The sequence below is a fragment of the Limulus polyphemus genome, unplaced genomic scaffold (assembly GCF_000517525.1).
Source record: "Limulus polyphemus unplaced genomic scaffold, Limulus_polyphemus-2.1.2 Scaffold781, whole genome shotgun sequence".
Lineage (NCBI taxonomy): Eukaryota > Metazoa > Arthropoda > Merostomata > Xiphosura > Limulidae > Limulus > Limulus polyphemus.
The window spans coordinates 137,867-162,577 of NW_013666391.1; the positions used below are offsets into that span (position 1 = coordinate 137,867).

Here is a 24,711-nt window from a genome sequence, read left to right on the forward strand (position 1 = left end):
AACTAACTAGTCTCTATAAGTAAAGTAACGTACGACGAGAAAACAAACTAAAGTAAATAAATAATAAATAAATAAAAATAATTATATATATATATATATATATATATATATATATGTGTGTGTGTGTGTGTGTGTTAAAGATGTCTTTCTTCTTTTCACCAGAGGTGAAATTGAAAAGAGAATTTGTGTACATAGAGGCCTAATGCACTATAGAGTGAAGTAAAACAGACTCAAAACCCCATAAATGAAAATTATTTCAATTTTTGCTCAAAAATCCACATAAATATTATATTTAAAAGTATCTACTTTTTTTTTGCTTCAAGTGCCCCATACAATCCCCATCTCAAATCCTCAGAAAGTTTCCATTGCACAGAAACTTGCCTCATTTATGCTTGATTACCACTGTCCAAATTAATTTTCTGTATTACCCCCTGGCAATAGTCCATAACTAAGACAATCACACAGAAGACTATACAGTGGAAAAAGGAGCTGTAAGGTAGAGCTTGCCAGTTAGTGGAACTTGCTAACTGATTAATCAATGGCCCCATTAATCAGTTCCAATCAATTAATTGGTATAGTGTTTCTCAAACCAGTATGCATACAAGCAAGCAAAACAAAAGTTTGGTGGTTGATGCTAGTCAACACTTAAATATTGGTGATAGTGGCAGATAGCATTAATAACTTTGCCATAACAAAGACGGGGTGAACAAGTTTGGTGGCAATATTTTGATTAATTGGATATTTGTTGGAACCATTGAAAGTAGTAATAATCAGAAACACTGATTTCGAGTACCTGATTTAATCATAATTTTAATTAACTGATTAGTTTACATGACACTAATCTATGTAATTACTGCACATGGGTCATCATTTATACTTGTCCAGCTCTACTGTATAAAGTCAACACACTGATACTTATATCATTACTGCACCTGTTAACATTTCTCTATAAAATTTTTGAAATTGTACAGTGTGGAGATTTTTATTCACACATTTACAATCAATTCTGATCTTACAATATACAAGTTAGTAAAATACTTAATAGTTGGTAACACAGTGATGAGACGGAGCAAGTATGGATCTGGGAGTACCAAACGGATGATGGAAAACATGACATGTTTATGGACCCTGGTGAAGCAATCAGGTCAGTATTTTTTTTATAATGTAAATGTATTTTTTGGATGTATAAAAATTTACATATTATACATTATTCTTTATAAGTGTCCTCGATTCTTGTGTTCTCTGGACTTAGGTTTACAATTCCATTGTGTCAGATTTATTCAGGACTTAAATTTTTTATTATTATTATTAAATATATAACTTAAGTAGAGCCAGGTAGGGCCTGAAGGTAAGGGAAGGGAAAGTATGTGCATATACCATGAAGTAAATCTTTATAACATAATACATTAAATAAATTGGTAGTTTTGTACCCCAAAATAGAAAAAGGGAGGAGAAAAGAAACAAAACTGTTGTAGTGTTTTATGTTTACGTAGTTTGTTCATTATGCACAAAATATGTATGTTTATTACTTTTTTCCAGAATTAAATATTGCAAATATTTTGCTTCATCCTGAACCTTATACAACTCTAGAACAGATCTGCAAAACTTCATTTAATCAGCTTTGCTTACTTTTGACTTTAGGCTACATCCAGTTCCAAAAAATTTCAAAATTTTCAGAACCTTTAATATTTGTTCAGTAAAAAAATAATATTGGTAATCTTTTTCTAAGTGGTGGGAATGTGAAGAGAAAACTTCAGTGTGTATACTTTTGCAAAGTTTGGTTGTCACAGGTGTAAAATCTGCTTTCAAATGGCTTTCAGAATAACCTGTATTTTGCCAATATTTGCTGCTAAGGAAAGCAGTTGCAAAAAGTAAAAATGTGAAGTGCAGTAATGAACACTGGACCAAAATGCTTACTTTATTTCTCGTAGATTTAACATTACGTACTAGTCCTGGCATTAGTGAAATGAAACAGTTATTTAAGTCTGTGGTATTTATTAATTGTTTGAGGAATACAGTAAAAAATAAATAAAATCATGATCGGTGCTTCCAGCCAGTTATCTTCTCTCTAATCAACAGTTCAAAATTAGTGACAGTATCAGCTAGACGTAATAGTTTTGCCATAACAAGGACAGGGTAAGCATGTTTAGTGGCAGTGGGAATCAAACCCAAGACCTCAAAGCACTACTCCTCCCCACCATGACCAAAGTTGAAGTTTAAAAAAACAACTTATGAGAGTAAACTTTGGCAGAGCAGATGACTCATTAGGTAGCTCTGTGCTTAACAACATACAAACATAATAGCAATATTTCAATTACTAGGTAATTGGAATAATGGAAAACAGTAATGATAAGAAACCCTAATTTAGTTGATTATTTTCATGACAGTCAATTTAATTGTAATTTTGATTAGTGCTCATAAGTAATTGAGCAAATTGCACAGCTATATAATTTACTATATCTCAAACTGATAATAACAATTGTACATCTTTACTGCACATCATAGCACAGGTGAAAATATGATTAATTAATCACATAATAACAGTCTCCTTGGTAATACACACACCTTCACATAGAAAGCTATCTTCCTCATGCATTTGCCTTAGATATTTGCATGCCACTAGCCTTGAGGTAACTCCCAAAATTTCTCGTGAATTGCACTAATGAATAATGACATTATTATGCAGAAAAAGCCCTTCACCAACAGGAGAGCAACACAGGCTCCCTGCACACTAGCTCCATCTATAATTTGGCACCCGTGATCTTCATTCTATTCTTTGACACTGAATACATCAGATGTTTTTGTTTTGTTTTTTGCCAATTTAAAGAGATTTGCAATATTTAGGGCACTTACTTTCCTAATTTTTGTTCTTTAACTTATTGTAACATCTACTACTACTTGTGTGAAGGACTAATTTCCTCACACAGGTTGAATAATAATTATGGCTTATAGAGGCACATTCCCTGGGATGACATGGTAGCCATTGGGAATAGGGTAGTGGGTTCCCTTATGCTGCCAGGAACTACAGCCCCAGTCCCTTCTTCAGGCATCTCTTCCCCTCATTTGAGGGGTGAATGTGGAGGACAAACCTACTTAGACTTTGGGAACTTCTCTTCCTGCGGAAGAGAAACTTCAACTTTCTTGCATTTTTTGGCCTTTATTTTTCAAGTATGCACCATTTCTTTTATTTCTCACGTATTATATTCTTTTCCTTACTTCTTAATCCTAACCTAATTCATTTCTTTTACCATTCTTGGACCACTTACTTTTCCACAACATCAAGCCTTACCCTTCCCATCAATCTTATCCTTATTTCCTCAATTTTAGTCTTTCTCAATCCCCTTTTATGATTTTCACATTTGGGATTGCTCTTACCTGTATGAGTGCAGTGGGGGGAGTTGAATGTTGACATTCATTTCACCCTCCAGTACCTACTACTCCTGTCTTTACCTGATACTTTTCTACCACACATCTTTACCTCTCCTCTCTACACCTCCAGTCTGAGGCACTCCACAGTGCCCCAATGAAATTTGCAGGTGATTCTCATTCCCTTCACTCATCTACATGAGCCTTTCCACTTTTATCATTCCCTTCTCACTTGCCTCCTTGTTCCTGGGGATTGTTGGGAAGGAATACTCTTCTATATCAAATTTGACTTCTTTCTTCCCTTCTTCAATTCCTGCCCCTTTCTTTACACTGAAGTTTGTTGCTATTTCTGATTTGATTGAATCACAGGCTGATGCTGCCCATCATCAGTCTTCACTTTAGCAAGTTGTTTCAACACTGTACCCAACCTTACCTCCACATATGTACCTCCTCTTAGTCACGAGTTCCCTATCTTTTAATTCCCAACTTCCTCTTCTACCCAGTGTCAAACTCGTTGAGCTCATCAGTGACATTTCTGTCATGTCCTGCAGGTGTCTGGCTATTATAGTATGAGCTCCTGTGGTCACCCTTTTTAATCCACACAGGGGTTTTCTATGTTTTACCCTTCTCTCCCATTCCCTTCTCCTTTATGTCCTCATCTTGATTTCTTTCTCCTTCTGCTCCTGCCTATGTCCAATATCTCTTTGAAGCTGTGTTCATCACCAATTCCTCACTCACACTCAATATTTATTCATCAGGGGTGGGGAGTGTTTTTCACCACATTCTCTGCTGGGAACAATCTTCTACCATCTTCCTGCAAGTCACCAGGATTCATGCCTACCCTACTCATTCTATGTGTGAGGTTTAGTGTTTTGTGACCACAGCTTCATGGAGACGGCTTATCCCATTTGGTCACACACACATGTACTTCATTTGTTGGTCCTTGTGTGACCCGAGGTACACCTCACAAGGATCCTTTGACCTCAATGGTTTTCCTCCCCTTCCTCTATTATAGTATTTGTTTGGGTGGCTGGATCAATCCAATATCACCCTCTGTTTTCCATTATCTTGTCCCATACTGGTCATACTCCTCTTCACCTATGCTTCCCCTCTTGTCGGGGAGCATCCCTGAACATCCTCTCTTCATATCCATGTGCTCAAACTTATAGTAGACTATCATTACTTCTCCTAGTGAATCATTTGTTATGTTCCATTCCAACAACTCCTTAGCTTTCATCAATTTACTGCATTGGAGGAATTGATCCAGAACCCCTTGCTTTCAAACCCTGGACTTTTTTCTTGGACCAATTCTACACAGGTTGGTTTCCTTGCCTGCCATGTACCAGGTACTATGAACCAGGTTGTGGACTGCCTCTCTTCGTGGGACCAGGTTCTGCCTGCAGAATGTTTCTTCTCCCCCAATGAATTGGGGGATGTTATCTTAGGGATTCCACTCATCATTGCCTAGTCAACCTCTCTCTTTCATGCTTTCTCTCTTCTGATCATCTGTTCTCCATCCCTTGGCTCTGGCTGTCACTGCCTTCTGCCTGGTCTAGTTTTATACTTGTCCTAATGCTATCCTACCTTTCCAGCCTTTACCTTGCTTCCTGGCTTTGACTGGAGACACTGTCTTTTTCTCTTGGGGGTACCCCTCTGGCTAGCTTAACCTTGGTTCCCTCTTCTGTGCCACCTGACAATCCAACCCCTTTTCCCCTATCAGTTATACATTCTATTGCTTCAACATTTCCCACATCCTTTCCATCGTGGAGCATGTTCTTCCATCTTTATGTTTGGATTAGTTTGGACCATCACCCATTGAACTGGACTTTCCCATCTGGAAATGCTTTCATTTCCCATTTCAAGTATCATTCTACCTAGTCTTTCTCCCTGCATGGGGAGCATGGCTTTCAATATTGGGCAATCTGTCACTACCTTCCTCCTAATTGTTCTACCATTGGACATCTTCCTTCCATTTACCAGGCTTTTCTACAGGGTTCAGCTGCCTCCATCTTTGCCAGTTATCAGGCGGCCTTGTTTTGACCATTTTGTCTGCTCAGTACTGCAAGGTGTTTCCTTTACTGTTCTCTCCACCTTGTTCTGGTCCTTACTTATCCATAGACACACTCACAGCATTCCCATACCTGACCAGGACCTCACTGTCATCCTGCACACTTACCCATGCTCATTCAAGCCATTGGCAACCTGTAATTTCTACCACCTTCTCTTCAGACATATTTCTCTTTCTTCTTGCATGTGGTTGCCGTTGTTCAAACTAATAACTCATCCCATACCCTTTCAATCATCCTCATATTCTTAATTTCTCCAGACTGGTTCTCCCTCAGTCTCCATCCACTAGTGGAGTAGACCTTATAACCTTATTCTTTCTCTTGTCCTTCTGTTTCATTCTTCTATGGTCATTCATCCTCCCTCAATCTTCATCCACTAGTGGAGTAGACCTTATAAGCTTCTTCTTTCTCTCATCCTTCTGTTTCATTCTTGTATGGTCATTCAGACCTAGACAGACTTTTCTTCCTTGTTTGTTGCTACTTAGCTCATCCTCTCGCTTTTGAGGTTTCTGTCTTCCACTCTATATTTCCTGGGCTTCCTCCTCCTCCAGGGACAAATTTTCTTCTGCCTTTATTGGTACAGTCTGCCAAATTGATTGTTGGTCTCCTCCTCATTGGAGGTTGTTGCTCACAGGTGGTTTGCATTTCATCCCATCAGATTCATCACTCTTTCACTGCTTGTTTCTGATGACTGCAAGACAAGATCATTCAAGCTGACATGTAGAATAGTTCACGTAACTTCTTCGCCATCTGCCTGTCTTGTCTCCCGAGGGTCATTGCCCACTTCCTTTTGCTGTCCTACAATCTACCCATCATCTTTAGACTGGTGAGCACATTCCCTTTTGGTTTCTAGCATTTGCTTCCAGGATCCTTCCAGGTGGCTGGTGGTGCCTCCCTAGGTACACTTTACCCAAATTTTCATATGGAGTCAGTATAACGGAAGACACTCATACCATCTGCCCTTATTCCATATATGACCACTGTTGAGCTGGGGAGTTCTTAAATACCACTTGAGGTATCCTTGTAGTATATTCTGATATATATCTACTATCTGATCCAGACCGTACCTATTCCAATGGACTATCATGGAAAAAGCCACTCCCTGGCTCATGCTTGCTGACTTTTCAAAATAGGTATATACAGTCACCATTGCATTGTCTCCAGTAAAAAATGTTCAGCCTGAAACAGGACAGATGGGGAACCAGCATTTTCTCTGGGTCTCAACAATGTGTCATTATGCATTAGTGCAATTCAAGAGAAATCTCGTGAGTTTAGGTGGGAATTGTCTATGTCTAAAGGCTAGTGGCATGCAAGTCTTAGAGACACACAGTTTTACTAATTTTAATACATTTTATTATTTACACCAAAATTTAAATACTTTATCCAGCCTAGCAAGCGTACAATCACATCATTGAACTACTTCATGATGGGATTCTACATAAAATAATTCACAGAGTATGATGTAGCCATTTTTTGTTATTGTGATTATTTCAAGTTTAGAAATAGCGTAGGAATTATTATATATAAGTTGAACATTTGGGAAATTCCTAGGAGCCTTGAATGAAACAGCTGATAAAGAAACTGAAAGAAACTATTACATTTTTTTTGTTACGCTTGATAAAAAAAAAAAAGTTGCTGCTATAAATAACACTTTTACACTGTGTACCATGTGTAATATATTTTACTTTACCTTTCTTTCCGTGTTATACTACAAAATGTTATGTTCACAAGATAATTTTGATGTATTTCTTACATGTTTATATATATGTTGTTTTTAACTTTTTTGCCATTCCAAAAAGATAGCTACAATCACCAAACCCCACTTGCTGCAGTATTTTCAAGAAATTCAAAACTACAAAAAAATCTAGACTTTCCCATTTCCATAACATTTCTCTGCTCTAGTACTAGTGCAGATATGTCTGTTTCTGTAAGTTGCCAGTCACATCTGGCATTCTCGACATGTGTAGAGACAGACACAAAAGACAGATTTTCCTTTTCTTTGATGATAAGACTAGTCTTCTTGGAAGTACTGTTAGAATGTCAATATAGATCCAAGAAAATCTAATACTAAGGATCAAATTGCCACATCCAGTGGAGTTTGATATTAAGTTGCTATTTTCATAAACCAGGGAAGCCAGTCATCAGTCCCAAAAGAGTTTTAATATACAAGCCATTTTTGAGTAAAGTATTTTCTTTATTTCAAAATCAAACAACTGGATCAATCTGACAGTCTTTTCTTCTGTTAGTCTTGTTCAACTATCTCTGCATACATTTCTTAAGAACATTTTGCCATTGCAGTACTTAATTTGCATCTTGGAAAAACACCCATTTTTAGGCCTATACACAAATAGTTTGAAAATTCAACATTTTTTATTTTGCTACTATATTAGCAAATTAGTTTTTTGAATGTTTCGTAAAACATAACTATGTACTAATGTGCTGTTTATATATTTCTACCTCTAGCTGTGGTTTGTAGGAAGTCCCTGAGAATGATTTATTTTTGACTTAAGTAGACTAGTTTGGATTTTGTAGTTTATTTGTTCAGTTCCTGTATCCTAAAATTTCAAGTTGTTATTATTCTATCCTGTAATAGGTTCCTACTCTTCTTGATTTAATTTTTAAGTTAATTAGTAAATCAGAATGGATTATAAGTCCTCATTGCTTGAGTCAGTCTTTTTTAGCTTTTTCCTAACATTAAAAGTAGTTGAACTTCAGGAACATTTATTTGGTGGAATTCTTGTGAGGTATATTAGGAAATTATCTGTGTATAAGAAATATTTTCTGTAGATGGTGTCTGTATTATTTTTGGAAACACTGGGCCCATTTGATGTGTATGTTAAAACACTTAAAATCATTCTTATCATATTATCCAGTGTTTTTTTTAACTTACATAAGAAGTTAACATTTGTTGTTAAGAGAAGCAGCATAAGAGGTAAGTGTTACTGTCAACGTTTATAAGTTAAGAATGGTTATACCTCAACCTTAAGTTTTCTGACCCAACTGTTTAGTCTCTGTGTCCCATAATGTACCATTCGGGTTGAGTATACCAAATTGATAGTTAAGTAAATTTTTTTATGTATCATATGTAAGAACATTTAACAAGCAAGTATCATGTTATATTGACAAGTATTGTATAAGGGAAAAAAAACAATTTAATATTTTGATGCAATTTTTGCATTTTCATAGTACTTGCTTTTGGAATATTTCGTTTAATTTATAAACTATAAATAACTTATGAGGAACTAATTTAAATTGAAATTATTGACTTTATTTTTCCTTAAATGAATGTGTGTGGCAACAGTATGCATTATGATGTATATACCTTTTCAAAATATCCATATCAGGAAGATTTTGTATATAAACGTACTTCCCAATAATTTTGGCTCTTGAAATGTCTGTTATCTCTGCAGATTTCGTGTTGTAGATGAGACTTTTGTTGATACTTCTCCAAGTGGACCAGAAATGGGAGATTTATCAGAAAACGAAGAAAAAGAAAAACGGATACCATACTCACTAACGGTATATATATATTAGCTAATAATGTGTTTAAAATATTACTTAATTTATTTTTATTTTGATAAGTTATATTTTTAACTATAAAATAATCTTGTTTTTGTGACTTCCAAATAAAAGGTGAATTTGTTGATCAGATACACAGTGTTTCTCCCATAAACTTTAGAAAGGTTACTGAATTACATATATGATCAGTCTTTTTTTTTACATCTTTCACTTTGTTTTGTAATTGTTACACTTTTTGCCAGGATAAACAAACTATGAAACAACAAAATACATAAATTATCTCTACACTTATAAGCTGCTATGTTATTTCTTTTTTAACCATTTATCTGTAAAGTTTAAATTCCAAGATATTTTCCCTGTTGTTTACAATCTTGATAGATTACATATATAGAATGTAGCAGTTATTTAGGTAAAAGCAGAGGTAAGTCAAGAAAATTACAAGGCACAACATTCAGGGGGTGAACATAAAATGATGAAATAGTATGAAATATTTAGTAAATTTGTTAAATAAGCGTAACATAATTTAAATAATGTTTAATGTAAATGGTACATTAAATAAAACAACCTACGAATAAGCATTGAGTTAAATTTACAATGCAGTATTAGATAAAATGTAAAACAATATTCACAGAAAATATCACAAAAAACTAACAAATGGAGGACTTCAAACCTAATTTATTCTTCATAACATCTCACACCAAGCTCAATTCATCCACTGGTGATAAAATAAAATATGGAAGTTAAAGAATTTTATTGATAGGTTTAAAATCCTAAATGCATAATGAAACAAAAAATTAACCTATAAAAATGTACATATTTGAAAACTGTGTTAGTGTAAATACATTTTCACATTTCAAAAAATTCAGTCACCTTGGATAGAGATGAGTGAAATTAATAGAATATTTATAAATTTTAATAGTTTGATTAGGTAACACACTAGATATTAGTTGTTGTTTTTTTGGTACTGTGTTTCAATTATATAATACTATCATTCACTTTTATATATGTGTGAAAATATGCACGTTTTGTAAGAAATAAGTATTCAGACTCAGTTTCGATATCCTATAAAATTTAAGGCTTCAAGATCCTCTACTGGTTTGTGTTCTTCATATAATGTATTTACAATACTAAAACGTTCCACTAGACCAGTGATATGCAGATTTTTTTATGGTGCTCCCTCCCCTCTAAATAGATATTTTGTTGTGTCCCTCCCACCCACACCTCTTATAACCTACTTGTGTATATACTGTACATATCATTTTCCAATGGTAGTTATAGTAATATTTGTATAGTAGTTTTTAAAGCTTCTTTATTTTAAAATTTGTACTTTTATAATTTATATGCTTCTAATAATCATAGTTGCATGCCCCCCTTCCCCACCCACCTTCCAAAGAAGCACTTCCCACAATTTGTGTACCACAGCACTAGACAACATTCCAAAAATCATTCATTATCAGCAAGGAATGCTTAAAACATTAAATTTCACCAATTTACTGTCTGAAATGTAGCAATCCCATAACTCAAGAAAAAAAAATTGTTTATTTGTTCAGGGTTCCATAAGTGAGCCAGGACTGGGGTTATTGGCATGGTGGAGTTAGCACAGCCCAGGTGATGGTCAGAATATCTTTGCTGTGATTCTGAAGTTCATGATGATACATACATTTGTACTAAAAATAGTTGTCTTTTAATGACTATTTTGGTACTGTAACAGTTGGTTTTGAATAAATCTAAGGTAGTGTAAAATTTGTTATAAAATTCTGTTTGATTCCTTAGTCATAAATGTTTTAGTCTGAATACATTAAATATTCAAAATAGAATGAAAAACACAGGTACAAAAAGTTATAAACTAAGATACTATTTCCTGTGGTGTTCCTGTGTAGAAATTAGACAACGTTTTAACATAAAGAAATACAAATGGTTGAATTATATTGAAATTCGCATTGTTTTAAGCTTCATTTCTGTATAATCTTAAGCAAAATAGACATTTGTATCAGAATCACTTGTGAGCTGCAGTTGCTTATAGTGTTGAAATGGATAATTTTTCAGTTTCTAAACTTTAGTTTTCATTAGTTCATCTGATAAAGACCTTATCACAGAGACCAGAACCTAATTCTTCCTAAGACTTAAGTATTATGTGGTGTGGTTCCTATTCGTATGATTCAAGTACATTGAATGTTTATTGACCAAAGAATTGCTAATGGGGTCTAAACCCCATCAACTTTTGAAATACTTTTTCAAAATTATGTATGCACTAAATTGCTTGTGGGTCTATTATTGTATGGTTACAGCAGGCCTCAACAAATCCCAGGTGCCAAGTTGCCTTGGCAACTAAATATTTCGTCATGGCATCTAGTAATTTCTCCCATTTTATTCAGGTTGTACAAAATAGAACTCATATCTAGAACAGTTCTGGACTCTTGGAAGTCCAGAACTGTTTTTGTGTTCTTTGAGTCCTAAATCGAACTTTGTTCCTAGGATTTACTAATTTTATGCCATATTGTTTCTCTTCTTTCTCTCAATTCATACAATCAGTATGTGTGTTTAGACACGGATGGGATCAAATTCAGGCAATACTATCAAGTAGTTGTTGATATCGTGATTGTGCTTCAATTATCCACGCTGGTCCAGGGAAAGCAAAAAATCACAGATAACAGAAACAGCAGATAATTGAGGCACTAGTGCATCTCACTAGTTAGTCCATTGTTTAATCTAAATAAAATTTTCAATATATTTAAATTATAATATTTTTACTGTCATTTAATCACATAATCATGAAACATTATAAAAGTCATCATAATCATAAAAGCCAAGTGTCATTCAATTACGCTTGATTTTTCTGAATTTCGTGAGTTACACGAGTCCAATTCCACTTTTTTTCCTATAATATTTCCTCTTTTGATTGCTTGTTCCCATTTTAGTTCAATTTAATTGATAATATAGACATAAATAGCTCCTAAATTTTGGCACTTTTTCTGCTATAGACATGAAAGTGCATTCGCACCCTATCAATGCCTGTGAAAAATAAGTCAAAAATTAGCACAAATCTATGCTTGGGAAATATTATGAAAAAGCCTTTGGTAAAACTGACTGAAGATACCAATTATCTGAAGGAAGAGGACAATGCATAACTGTGCGACACCCCAACACAAAGGATGCACACCGTGCAGCGTAGAACCACCGGACGACAACTGAAGTTGAATGAAATCTTTAAGAAATCTTAATGTGTTTTTATTTATTATGTTTTTAATCACTAATCAAATAAAATTAACCAAGCTACAAATATTTTGTATTCCTGTCTTAACAGCTAAAAATAAAAGAAGTAAGGCTAGGCTTGAACAGGCTGACTTATGATTTGAACACATGCCAGATTGTAAACGCGAAAACCCCAGATATCATGCAACACCTGAACTTTTGCAACCAAAATGAATTTCTGAGTGACAATTTTTCCAAAACATGTAAATTATTGTCTAGAATTGTAATGGCACAATTGTTTTGAGAAAATATGGGGAAAGGAAAGAACCATTGATAATCGAGGCACTAGTGTGGCCCCCATTTCCCGCTACAAACAGTAGTGAAGTTAGATTAGGCACACCTAGCTCTTGAGTTTTTGGGTTGATTTTGGATTAAGGTAGTACTTTACTTTTTCATTGTCTAGAGACTAGTGTGAATTTGACCATGGGGCAATTCAGGTTTTGCAAGGAGTTCAACTCTTTATTCAGAATAAAGAATAAAAGAGTACCAGAAAGCTTTGTTTTTGATCAAACCACCAAACATATTTCTTCCCTAACTTGCATACTGGGTGTTAAACATATTTTTTTTAAGTTAAAACATTTATGATAAATATCATTAAAGCTTTAGGACAACATTTTTGATATTGAAACATCAAGTAAGTCCAAACTTAAGTATTTTGCTTCTGATGCTATTATTACATCTTTTATTATTTTTTCTTTTCTGTTTGTTCAAGGTCTAATCAACTTAAGTTATTGTCACTAAATAGACATTCACTAAGTTAAAGTTTAAAATAGGAATGTATTGGAAAATGTATTTTATCTGTTACAATTAACATAATATATATATTTTGGCCTGTTATAAACAGCACTGAGAAATTAATAGTGGGTGATTAATATTGATACACACATTAATTACCAAATCAACCATTTTCATGTGTGAACTGATGCAATCCATAACTTTCAGTCACGTGTGTTTGAATAGTTTAATTGAATTTTTCACACAACAAGCTACATATTATACAAAGCTACGGTATGTATATGTGTGTGTATATATATACACACACACACATACATATATACGTATAATTTCAAATGGGTATATACAAAACACAAGTACTATTCTATACAGTATAAGAACACGAGATAGAACTCTAGTAAACAACAGCTGTAACTATAGAGGACTGTGATGTAATAACAAGTTCTAGTGAGGTTTTATTATATCTTTCAGAGTCATATTATGCATTATTTTCTATTGAGTATGCATGTGTAATCACTGTTTTAAGAACAGTGAGTAATATACACCATGTTATTATATGGGATTATATATAAATTCACTTTTCACTTTTGAATAGCACTTAGAAGTAGCTGTGGCGGTAGCGGTAGGTTTTATTGATTGGTTAACATGTAAAAACATAAAACATTTTTAGATTTTTGAGATAATATAATTCTATTTTCTTTCTTTCTAAAGAAGCCTAAGTAGCATTTCATGAAAATTTAACCTGTTCTTATGATGATATCGTGTTGAAATGTCTAGAAAGTCTAACATCATTCATCTTATTATAGTCTAGCTACAACAGAAAGTTGAATAACAGTGAAACATGCATGAGCAGTTATCACAAGAATATATACAGAGTTAAAGTTGTACTCTGTTCTGAAATAGGTGTGTTGATGTCAGTGCTTGTGTCAAGTAATACATTATTCTTAGAGCACTGTACATAACTAGACATAGTGGCTAAGACTTTAAAGTAACTGCATCAAGTTCAAGGTAGAGATTTCAAACAACTAGTTATGTTGAGTAACAACAATTTGTTGCACATTATGTAATACATTTGTGCTTATACTTTAATTTTAAATATGTTATCGTACAAATATTATGCCCCCTGATGGGTTAGCAGTAAGATTATGGACTTACATTGCTAAAATCTGAGGTTCAATTCCCCCACAGTGGAGAGATTGCAGATAGCCCATTGTTTAGCTTTCCAGTAAGAATACAACAAATATTACATATGTCTTTAAATCAAACTAAAAGTTAAGATGAATTTGACATGCAAAAAATTATGTATTTGAAGTATTTTAATCTCATCCTTGTTTGACCTTTTTACAGATAATAATACATTAATTACTTAAATGGTCCCCTGGAGATAGAAAAATAAATGCATGCCTAGTCTACATTACTAAGAGCTATATATTACTCAGTTGTTTTACAGAACTCATTTGTGTTGTTATTTATGATACTTGTATTTTTAAAGTGGTTCAGTTACTATAAACACAAGTTTACACATTTACATATTTTTAAAAAATTAGTTCTTAGTCCTCCATTTCTTGCTAGAACGTTAGTAATTTATTAAGAGTGTTAGAAAAGGCTGAAGTGGGACAACATTTATGGTGGTGAATAAAATGATCTATTAAATTGATCACTCGTAAAGTTTGGAAGTAAGGAACCAAGGAAAATTGTAAAGAATTTGTATTATTATGTTCTTTCTTGGAAACAACTTTTTCAGAAAAATTCTGAAAAGTACATTTAACATTGGAAATAAATTTAGATTTATTCTTCTGTTATGTGATTTTTTTTTTTTAGTTTTATAAAGTTTTATTCTGGATAGCAATGAAGATATAAACAATGATGATGAGAAAGAATAGCATTCTGATAATATCACTGAACTTTTTTAATATGTTTCAGTTAGATAAATAGGATGTCATAGCTAGCAGTTCTTATTATATTTCTTGTGACTTACACACAAAAGACAAAAAAACTGGTTGATTTAACATCTGAGTGAGTGGCATATCATAAGTGGTACTTACGTCAGATGTGCTTTTTTTTCATTCATTTAGTTACATAAAAAATGAAAGTAATTCTAAGATACATGAAGACAATTTCACAGCAATGTAGATGCTGTGAATTAGTGACAGCATTTATATGAAAGAGAGAAAACTATAAATTTGCAGGCATTCCTGTAATGTGAATGGTGTATTATTTTCTTTATACATTATTAGAAAGTTGGATGTGTGTGTATTTGTCCTTTGATATTCTTAATGCTCAATCACTGTTTCCAAACTCTGTGTGTGTGTCTATATATAACTGTAATATAATAGGAAGTGAGGGGTACAATGACACCCACTGGTAAAAGTTGTAATGTATAATTCTTCATCAAGGTTAATTATGTAACATCAAGCAAGGGCAGGTTTCTCACTATCTGGTAAGTAAATTGTTTATTTTAACATGTCATTGTAAATGCCATATTTTTTGTATTAGGCATGCCCTTCACTTTTTCTCTCTCTCTCTCTTGTAAGTTTCTGATGGATTTATGAACCTTAGGCAGGTAGCATAATTTAGTACTAAGCTTCAATCTAAAACAGATTCATAACCACTCTCTAGAGTTATGTTAAATATTTTTACAGTGGTACAGCTTTGAACACAGACCATAAATTCAGTTTATAGAAAAGCATCCCAATTTTAAATTAAGTTTACAGAAAATAGCTTTTCTCAAATTTGCTTGAGTAAAAATACAACTACATGGCTGTCAGTATTCCATTAATACTTTCGTAATATAGGTCTATGCCCTTAGTTTTCAGTTATAATTTGGTGAACAAAAATAATTTTCTGAACAACCTCCAAAACTTAATTTATATCTTAAATCAGAAAATTAGAGAGCGAAAAAAATCATAGCAAAACTCAGGAATTAATAGCTGGTAAAATTATATATACAAGTCACACTTGACCAGAATGTGTTCCACGTGTTAAGCAGTCTAATTTACAAGTTCTTAAATTAGTTACACTAAAGACGAGTGATTGCGTGGAAGAATAAGTAAACTAATGATACTGATCAACTTTTCTTTGTAAAGTTGAAAATAAAATAAGTCTGTCAGTATAACACACACACATACTGTAAAGAACAGTTAATTGTCTACCAGTGATAACCTGGGTTATGAACAAATCACCATGATTAAACATTTTATTTAAACTCCAACAAGTAAAGTTTAAAACCATAAGTTAAAACTGTTGAAGTTAAAATCTGACACATTTTGACAATATCTAGTGTCTTTCTCATTGGCTATTAGACTGTACATCATTGTGGGTGATTAAATACAGTTTCTGTAATAACACGTAATATTCTAAGGTTCAGTTGTTCTAGTAGTTGTGTCCATATGATTTTATTTTTCTAGGATACACTATGACTCATGAAAATATGTTGAAATTTTTTATAATGTTTGGATAAAATGTTAGTATTTTTCCAATTTAGAATATGATTTTTTTTGCAAAGATCCAATTTGCTAAACCTGAAGTGTTAGTACAGCCAAACTTAATATTTTTATGTTGTTGTCTTTTATATGTACTTAACATTCAGCCTGTTACAACATAATAGGGTTCATGATCTGTTTCACAGGAAATGTTATATACATTTACACTACCTGGTTCTATTTTCTGGTTGGATAGGGTCTTACATTTTTGCAGGGTTGATTTAAACTGTTCTAATGTTAATTTTGATTAAATGTTTTAAATTACTCTGATAATCTTTTGATTTGTGGAATCGCCATGGCTGTTGTAGCTGTAAATTCTGGTTTCTTTTAGTAAATTGGATAGGATATCCATTATTTCTATTAAGGCTGTTACAATACTCGTTTTCTGTTTCACCACCAATTCACAGTACAGTTATGAGCTTCCTAGTTTTCAACTACTGCAGCAGCTTTGAAAATTAAATATTTTCGTCACAAAATTAAAAGTTATAGAAGGTATATGAACAATACTTTTAGTATTCTTGAAAAACAAAACTCAAGTGAAAAATTCATGAACCACCTCAGTAGTATAAATAATTGTATTAAATTTACAGCTGAAAGAGAATCTCAACGAAAACTTAACAGTCTTTGATATTACAATAAATAAAACAGAACCTTAATTACTACAGTATTGCAGAAACCTGAGAATATAGAAAATATCTTGATTTTCATTCCCATCACCCTACTTCTCATAAAGTTACGGTCTAATAACAAGATCACAAAATCTTTGCTCAAATGAATTGATTAATCTTAAAGAAAATGAGCTTTAAAAAATAATGTATACCCTATTTTACAACTTATTGATCAGAGTAAATTAACTAATAAAAGAAACCAGAACTCACAGCTTACAACAACCATGGTGACACCGTAAGACAAAGGATTAAATTAAAATATGTTTAACCAAAATTGAAATTATAATATATATCAATCCTGTATAGCTTTAAGCAGTATTCTAGTTCACCCAAAAAATCCTATCCAACCAGAAAATAGGATTAGTAGTATATATTAATCTTCCTGTTTAATGTCATCAAATTTATTATGATCAAGTACATGCATAAAAGTAATATTAAGTTCAGCTCTACCAATGTGTCAGGTTTTAGCATATCACATCTTTACAAGAGTGAAAAAATAGAAAACATTTAGCTAAATATAACATTTCAATGTATTTTTCATGAGTGATGATGTATCTTAGAAGATGAAAATCAAATGAATAGAAGTACTATTACAACTGGACCAATAGAGTATTGCATGTTATTACTATCAGTGTACTTCATCACCTGTATTGATGTACAATATTAAGTAACCACTGAGGAAGGCAACAGATAGTGTCATAATATGTGGCAAGTTTTAATTTATGATTTTAAACTTTAGTTTTTGGGTGTTTTTTCTGTTATGTACCCAGACTTTTAACTATTTAATACTAAATTGTCATGATATACATGTTATATAATAAGGGGCAAAGTGAAGTCCCTATAAATTGGAGGGGGTGGGGGTTGCATTAATAAATTTTGCTTACAAGATAGCATGCTCTGACTAAAAAAAGGTAATCAGCATTTCTGGAATTTCTTAAACAGAAATGGTGAAAATGAATGAATATAAAGTGCTAAAACATTCAGAACCATTGGTAGAATAGTGTGCATCATATGATTAAATTAAGAATTGTATCACCTTTTGCTGAACATGTGCCAAAATTTTCTCGGCATTTTCATTGTTTGCCTAAAAATTTGTTACAGCAAGAAATAATTTATTTTTATTCTGATAATTCTCTAAAAATTTTACTGACAGAATTCACAGAAAATTGAATTTGTGCTGAATTTGTACTGGGGGTTACAGCATCCCACCCCATCACTACGTCCCTGTAAATAATAAACGAGCCACGATAGTTAACATGTTGATCAGGTTAATGAATCAGGATGTATATTTTTAATTAAGATAAGGAACCAGTTGTTTTGAAGTGATGTTAAACTTGTTTATGAGACTGCTGTCACATTAATCTCAATTACACAATTAGTGTATAATAATATACTTTAACCTTTGTAGTAAAATCACAATGAGCAGTTTGATCTTACTTAGAATTATGTAACCAATTTTATGTCCTGCCTTAATAAGGCTGAGTATACATAAATTAACCAAAAATAATTTTGAAGCATATTTAATAAATGTGGTTGAAGAAACAGCCTGTTTAGTATGTTAATGTAGAACAAGTTAATAAATGCAATAACCTATGTCACCTTAATAAACAACACAATGACATACTGCAAAAAAATATTTACAGCAAAAATTGGTTTACCTTAGTTATGAGTAGATGATAAAACTACATAAAATTATACATGTAGAATGTGAAACAGATATTGAACCTTGTTACTTAGATATTTTTGTATAATTTTCATTCCTTGTACACATGGAAGTTTTCCCAACCGTTAGAACATTACACAGGGAAATAAGGCTCTGAGAAAACCCGGCAAAATTAACTAAAGTGTATTAAATAATACCTTTTTTTTTCTTCTCTAAACAATGATCTTCTGTACTGAAGGCATTACTAAATAGCTTAAAACAACAAATACATATTATTGTGACTACAGTTTTTTTTTAAACTAAAACTAGCACATATATTGAAAGACAAGTATCACATCTATATCTCAACACGTACAACAAATACTGCCAATTTGTTGTTTTATTAAATAACCTGCAACACTCACTGACCAGGATTGTTAGCTTAAGAGATTTGTTTCTGAAATAATTTTTAATTTGATAATTATTCTTACATTGATTTTTTTTATGTGTATATAATGGTCTAGAATTTCTAAAAAGATTTATTTATACTTTTTTTTAACTCTACCTGTAAAAATACCATGAATTTCATACTAGTATGCAAAGAAGAAAAACCTGAAGGTATCTTCTGGGACAAATATTTTCACTCTAAAAACTGTTCATATAACATCATGGATCTAACATAAGATTTAAGTTGTTTTGTGAAAAAATGATGCGATTTTTGCCAATATCGGAAATATTAGCCCCATACTACATTTTGCAATGCAAATTTTTTAAGCCATGAAACATCTAATACACATTATATAACTACAGTATGTTCCCAACTTGACCATCATTAATTCCACTTATGGTACAAAAATGTCAAGTGACAAAAAATTCAGTCTATGTGGAGTAAAAATTTAACCACATACTAAGTTGCACACAAGTCAGCTAACATGATAGAACATTAAATCTCTGACAGCTTGGTTAAGTGAAGATTGCATTATTATAATATTTTATGCATGGTCTTGCTGAACTAGCAATTTCTAAGTGTAAGTTAGATATTACAGTATAAGAAGTTTACATTACACCAGGCACATATTGCCTACTACAAACATGCTGTTACGACAGCGGGGGTCACATGACGCTAGTAACGCGTCATATTTTCGAACGTTCACGTCCCTTCCTGAAGTCTCGAGAGACTACTCGATATGCGGTAGTCTTGTATATATAAGCCGCCAAGAAGTTACGGCAACAATGTGTAATTGACAGTTGAGTCGAGTACGTGAGACGTTCGTTGTGAATTATAGCGTTTGTTATAGCGCGAGTGTGGAAATTAAGTGTATTGCAAAGTTGTATTCAGAAAGAATAAACCAGTTTTATTTAAGAAAGGACTTGTATCGCTAAAGTTTCTTCGGAAAGAATTTTTAGGGAAAATTAACTAACGACCAGAGATGTAACAATACCTTTTGTATGTAACTCTGATGGTCAATTTCAACCAGTAGTGTGGAGTTACAATTTATTCATTAGCTAACTTGTAGATCTATTAAGAAGAATAGACAAGCTAAATTACTAATCCATTTAAGCAATTTGCATTAAATGATCATCCAAGATCAGATGAATAACTGAACACCTAATATGTATCAAAACCAAGTGACCATCTGAGGATCACTTTAGCTCTTGTAATCTGATCAAATATCCACCAACCAGCTATCCTGTGGCTGTTCTAAACGATCAGCTATGAAGTAGTTTAGTTGCGAAGAACTGTTCAACAGCACATCCATTCATCTGTGCTAAATTACCAGCAGTTTATCAACCAGAATTAGCTAAATAATAAAATATATCAAGTGGTTATGTAATTTTCATCTCTACTTAATGATCACTACCTTTTTAAATAGATTGTATAAACATTTGGTATGTTAATTTGCAATATGTTATGTGATTAGCAAAATTCATTTCCATTAATTCAGATCCACCAAGCAATAAACTAAGGAACAACTTAGTTCTGATTATTAACTAAATTACATTACCTTTCACCAGTTAGTTAATGTATCAACTGCAATTATGTTATATTGTCTTAAAAATTACAAAGGGCTGCTAGTGTAGGTTTCAGTTTTAGTAATCAGCTTATGATAATTAGGTAATTTGCTGTTATTTTTTATATATTTTAAATTTATACTTAAGCCTCGGAGGTTTCTAGTAAAGAATTAAGCACATAGATACGTTGTATTCATTGTCTATGGGCTTATAAAAATTCTATGCGATCATTGACTAGTTTGCCTGCATTTGTAAAAAATAAAAATTCATATCGAATAAACGAAATAAATGCAATATATTTAAGGTGTTCACTATTATTAAATTCGTAACTCACTCACATATAGACAATTAAAAGTCATCATCATTCTATAATCATACAGCTTGGAAGGTTTTCGCGTAGGTATTCAAACAATTCTACCGAAGTCCCTGGGCAGTTGGTTAGCTCAAGCTCCTGAAGATGGCGAAGCTGAACAATTGAAGATAATCCAACGGATGTTACTAGAGGGCACCCTGTAAACGTATCGAGAGTTTCGTAGGTCAGGTTTAGAGTTTTCAAACACATCAGTAAAATATTTGGTTATAAAAATGTAACATGATTTCTGAAGCTACAAGAGAGAGAAGCTGTAGGATGCGATAGAATTCCTCTAAATATAATATATTTTATGGCTACCAATATTTATCATGATATATTATTTATAACATTTAGAATATTGTGTTCAGTCTTGGGCTCCATACCTCAGGAAAGACATTGAATTGATGGAAAGTGTTACTAGAATGGTGCCTGGGATGGGGGAGTTGTCATACGAAAATAGGTTGAAATCTCGCAAACTGTTTTCTCATGAAAAAAGAAGAGTTAGAGGGATCTGATTGAGCTGTTTAAGATTGTAAAGGGAATTGATAGTGTTGATGCATCATCTTTTTTATATTTAACAGTGATAATAGAAGGACTAGAGGACACAAATATACATTTTGGCAGGGTAGAAATCATCTTCAGCTAAGACAGTTTTATTTTGCTAACAGTGTGGTTGGCCTTCAGAAGTTGTGGAGGCAGTAAATTTAAGTGAGTTTAAGAGAAATCTTGATAAGTATATGAATAATAAAAACTAGCTTTAAGATATTTTATTATTTAATGGGTTTAATGTAGTTTAGAGGATGGAACAGCCAAGATAGACCAATAGGTCCCATGTTGTCCCAAAACGTCATGTTATAACGGAATTTTGTACTTAGACATTGATTAGGTATTATGTTTTTGTTGTTGACATGTGCAATTATTTCATGTAGTAGCTATGTATTGCAGAAATAGAGTGCATATTCTACATTGTATTTTGGTACTTATTAAGTTTTCATAGTAAACTTTGAAACCCAAGCATACTTCTGATCGGAACAACAGAAGAGGGGTAAAATAATTTCAGGCTTGTCTGCGAACCATAAGTAAATACAATTTTAGAAATGGAGTAATAAAAAACTTATAACCGAACCTTTTTAATGCCCCTCCCTCCTAGGGAATTTTTGATTAGGAAGTCGTTGATGTTTAGAGCTACTTAATTGTCATTAGTCAGTAACAAAACCAAGAACCGGATTTTTTTTTCTTGGAGTAATTTGTTATCAAGTAAAAGTTTATATGAATTATATGGATCATTATAATATTGACTCCAACTAGTTACTATACCAGTTTTCTAACCAATGTCAGACAAAATGAAAGAGAACTTTTATACCTGCAAGGGACAGTATTTGTAGATGGCGCATACTGCAAAGATGTTGAATTCCAAAGTCTCGAATCTGTGAACACCATCGGAGGTAAAGAGCGCACAGGTTAGCCATTGTAGATAGATAGCCTAGCCCAATATCAGTGATGTGCATACATCTATGAAAAAAAAGGAATGTCAACAAGGAATTACATATATAAATAACTGACTATTGATTGTGCTATATTAGTACAAGGGATAAAAGAATGTCAGAAGAAACAAAATACTAAAGCGCAACTTTTTTCTTTTAATTTCAACTACTCTGTGCTTACTAAAAACCATCAGAATTGTTTTGCTTTCTAAGTATAACGAAAATGCACTATCGATAAGTGTTAATATTGTATTCTCCTCTTATAAAATAACTAAATAGTATGTTACAAAATAAGTGTTACTTACTATATATATATAAAATGATTGGTCACTTTATTAGGACCTCCCCGACAAACACACATACAACTGAAAATCACTAACTTGCATGTGCAAAAGAGATGTGTCACACGATTACGTGAGGTCTACCAATGTAGAGATGTAGTTATGTTATAATTAGTCTGCAAAACAATGAGTAAGAGCAAACTTTTCTTCGACTTGTAGGCACTCGTCTAACAGGAGTGTCGTTATCATAAAGCGTTTCTTTAATTAGCTTTTAAAAACTATGAGCATCAATATCAGGCTAAAGGAAAAGATGCTTTGACAAGCTTGTAAAATGCAGCAGATGTTAAACTGTGTTTCACCTGAACCACTCCTTCAGTAGTGGTTAGAATTCTGAATTGTAACAAGTGAATGACATGTGATTTATACTTGAAATCGTCGGTACTTAATGAAACTCCATAATTACAGAATTGAGCGGGGAAAACTAAGACAATTGTACGTTTCACAAACGCTAACTTTATTAACGACCATGGTTTCGCTTGTAAAGGCATCATCAGATACAGACTGAAATGGTTTGTAAACAAATTTATATATGTTTAATCGAAGTAACCTGGAAACAAGTGGGGAGGAGCTTAAGTTGGTTTGGTCGTTTAGAGCTTTTTTTTTTGGATTTATTTCTAAAATTTCCAAACTATTTAATTTTACCGTTTTCACAGGTATGTAAAATTTTAGTGTTTTTTTTTTTTCTGGATCAAATTGGTGTTTAGTTTCAATAGGGTGGTATAAACAGTCTAGACAAAATGTAGTGCAACAACACAGACAAAATCGAAAATTAGAGCAACAGTTGTGTTTACCAACTAACGTGTCAAGGCTACAATACTGTATACATAGGTCAAACAGGACGTTCCATAGAAACAAGAATTAAAGAGCAACTTAGAAGCTGGAAATTAAGAAAAATGGGTTCAATCTTTGCGTCCCATGTTATTGAAACTAAAAACCAATTTGATCCAAAAAAAAAACAAAAACTGTAAAAAGTTACATGTCTGTGAAAAAGGTAAAAAACTAAGTACCCTGAAACTTAGAAATAGATAGAAGTCTAAAAACAAATCCATAAAAACCTCTAAACGACCAAACCAACTTAAGCTCCTCCTCACTTGTCATCTCAAGGTGAATTTCAAAGTTACTTCAATTCCTTGGTTAAACATATATTAACGTGTTTACAAACCATTTCAATCTGTACCTGATGATTCTTTTATTGGCAAAACCATGGTTATTAATATATAAAGTATTTGTGAAACGTATTATTCTCTTTTTTACCATCAATTCTGTAAATGATTTACATTACAAAGTTGTTGTTTGAAAGCCGATAACATGTCTTGAAACCTCTTATCTTAGATGTAAATAGGAAAGCATTGTTTGATCCATTTAAAATACATGAGGGGGACAATGAATGATTTTAAGAGGATAATGTTTGACGAATATGTTTTACCCTTTCTTGCACTTACTGTAGTGGAAAAAATACAAAACATACAAACATGAGGTGCATGACACTGGTTATGTTTTTCCAAAAGTTCCAGACGCTGGATATGGAGTAATGTGTTTTGACCTTTTTATTCATAGGAATTGGGTCCTTTGATTCTTTAGATGAGCGAATAACATCCTGAAGGCCCGGCATGGCCAGGTGGATAAGGCGCTCGACTCGCAATCTGAGGGTCGCGGGTTCGAATCCGCATCCCACCAAACATGCTCGCCCTTTCAGCCGTGGGGGTGTTATAATGTGACGGTCAATCCCACTATTCGTTGGTAAAAGAGTAGCCCAAGAGTTGGCGGTGGGTGGTGATGACTAGCTGCCCT

General features: G+C 33.0%; 2 protein-coding genes across 3 annotated transcripts in view; one reads left to right on the forward strand and one right to left on the reverse strand.

The window, feature by feature from the left end:
• LOC106460496 (DNA-directed RNA polymerase III subunit RPC8-like) overlaps nt 1–12,447 on the forward strand; it is a 29,808-nt gene extending 17,361 nt beyond the window's left edge. The window contains exons 6-8 of the mRNA XM_013920201.2: nt 1,058–1,144; nt 8,843–8,951; nt 10,502–12,447. Coding sequence (XP_013775655.1) covers nt 1,058–1,144; nt 8,843–8,951; nt 10,502–10,549 — 244 coding nt within the window. The 3' untranslated portion in view covers nt 10,550–12,447. The remainder of the gene's footprint in view (nt 1–1,057; nt 1,145–8,842; nt 8,952–10,501) is intronic.
• Nucleotides 1–24,711, reverse strand: part of LOC106460494 (F-box/LRR-repeat protein 16-like) — a 47,419-nt gene that overhangs the window by 757 nt on the left and 21,951 nt on the right. Inside the window, exons 2-3 of one of the 2 annotated variants that reach the window (XM_022387242.1) lie at nt 22,459–22,607; nt 21,082–21,253 (exon numbers count right to left, since the gene is read on the reverse strand). In XM_022387242.1, coding sequence (XP_022242950.1) covers nt 21,105–21,253; nt 22,459–22,607 — 298 coding nt within the window. In that variant the 3' untranslated portion in view covers nt 21,082–21,104. Of the gene's footprint in view, nt 1–20,718; nt 21,254–22,458; nt 22,608–24,711 lie in introns of those variants that run through there. The other variant, XM_013920199.2, reaches the window with a different exon arrangement.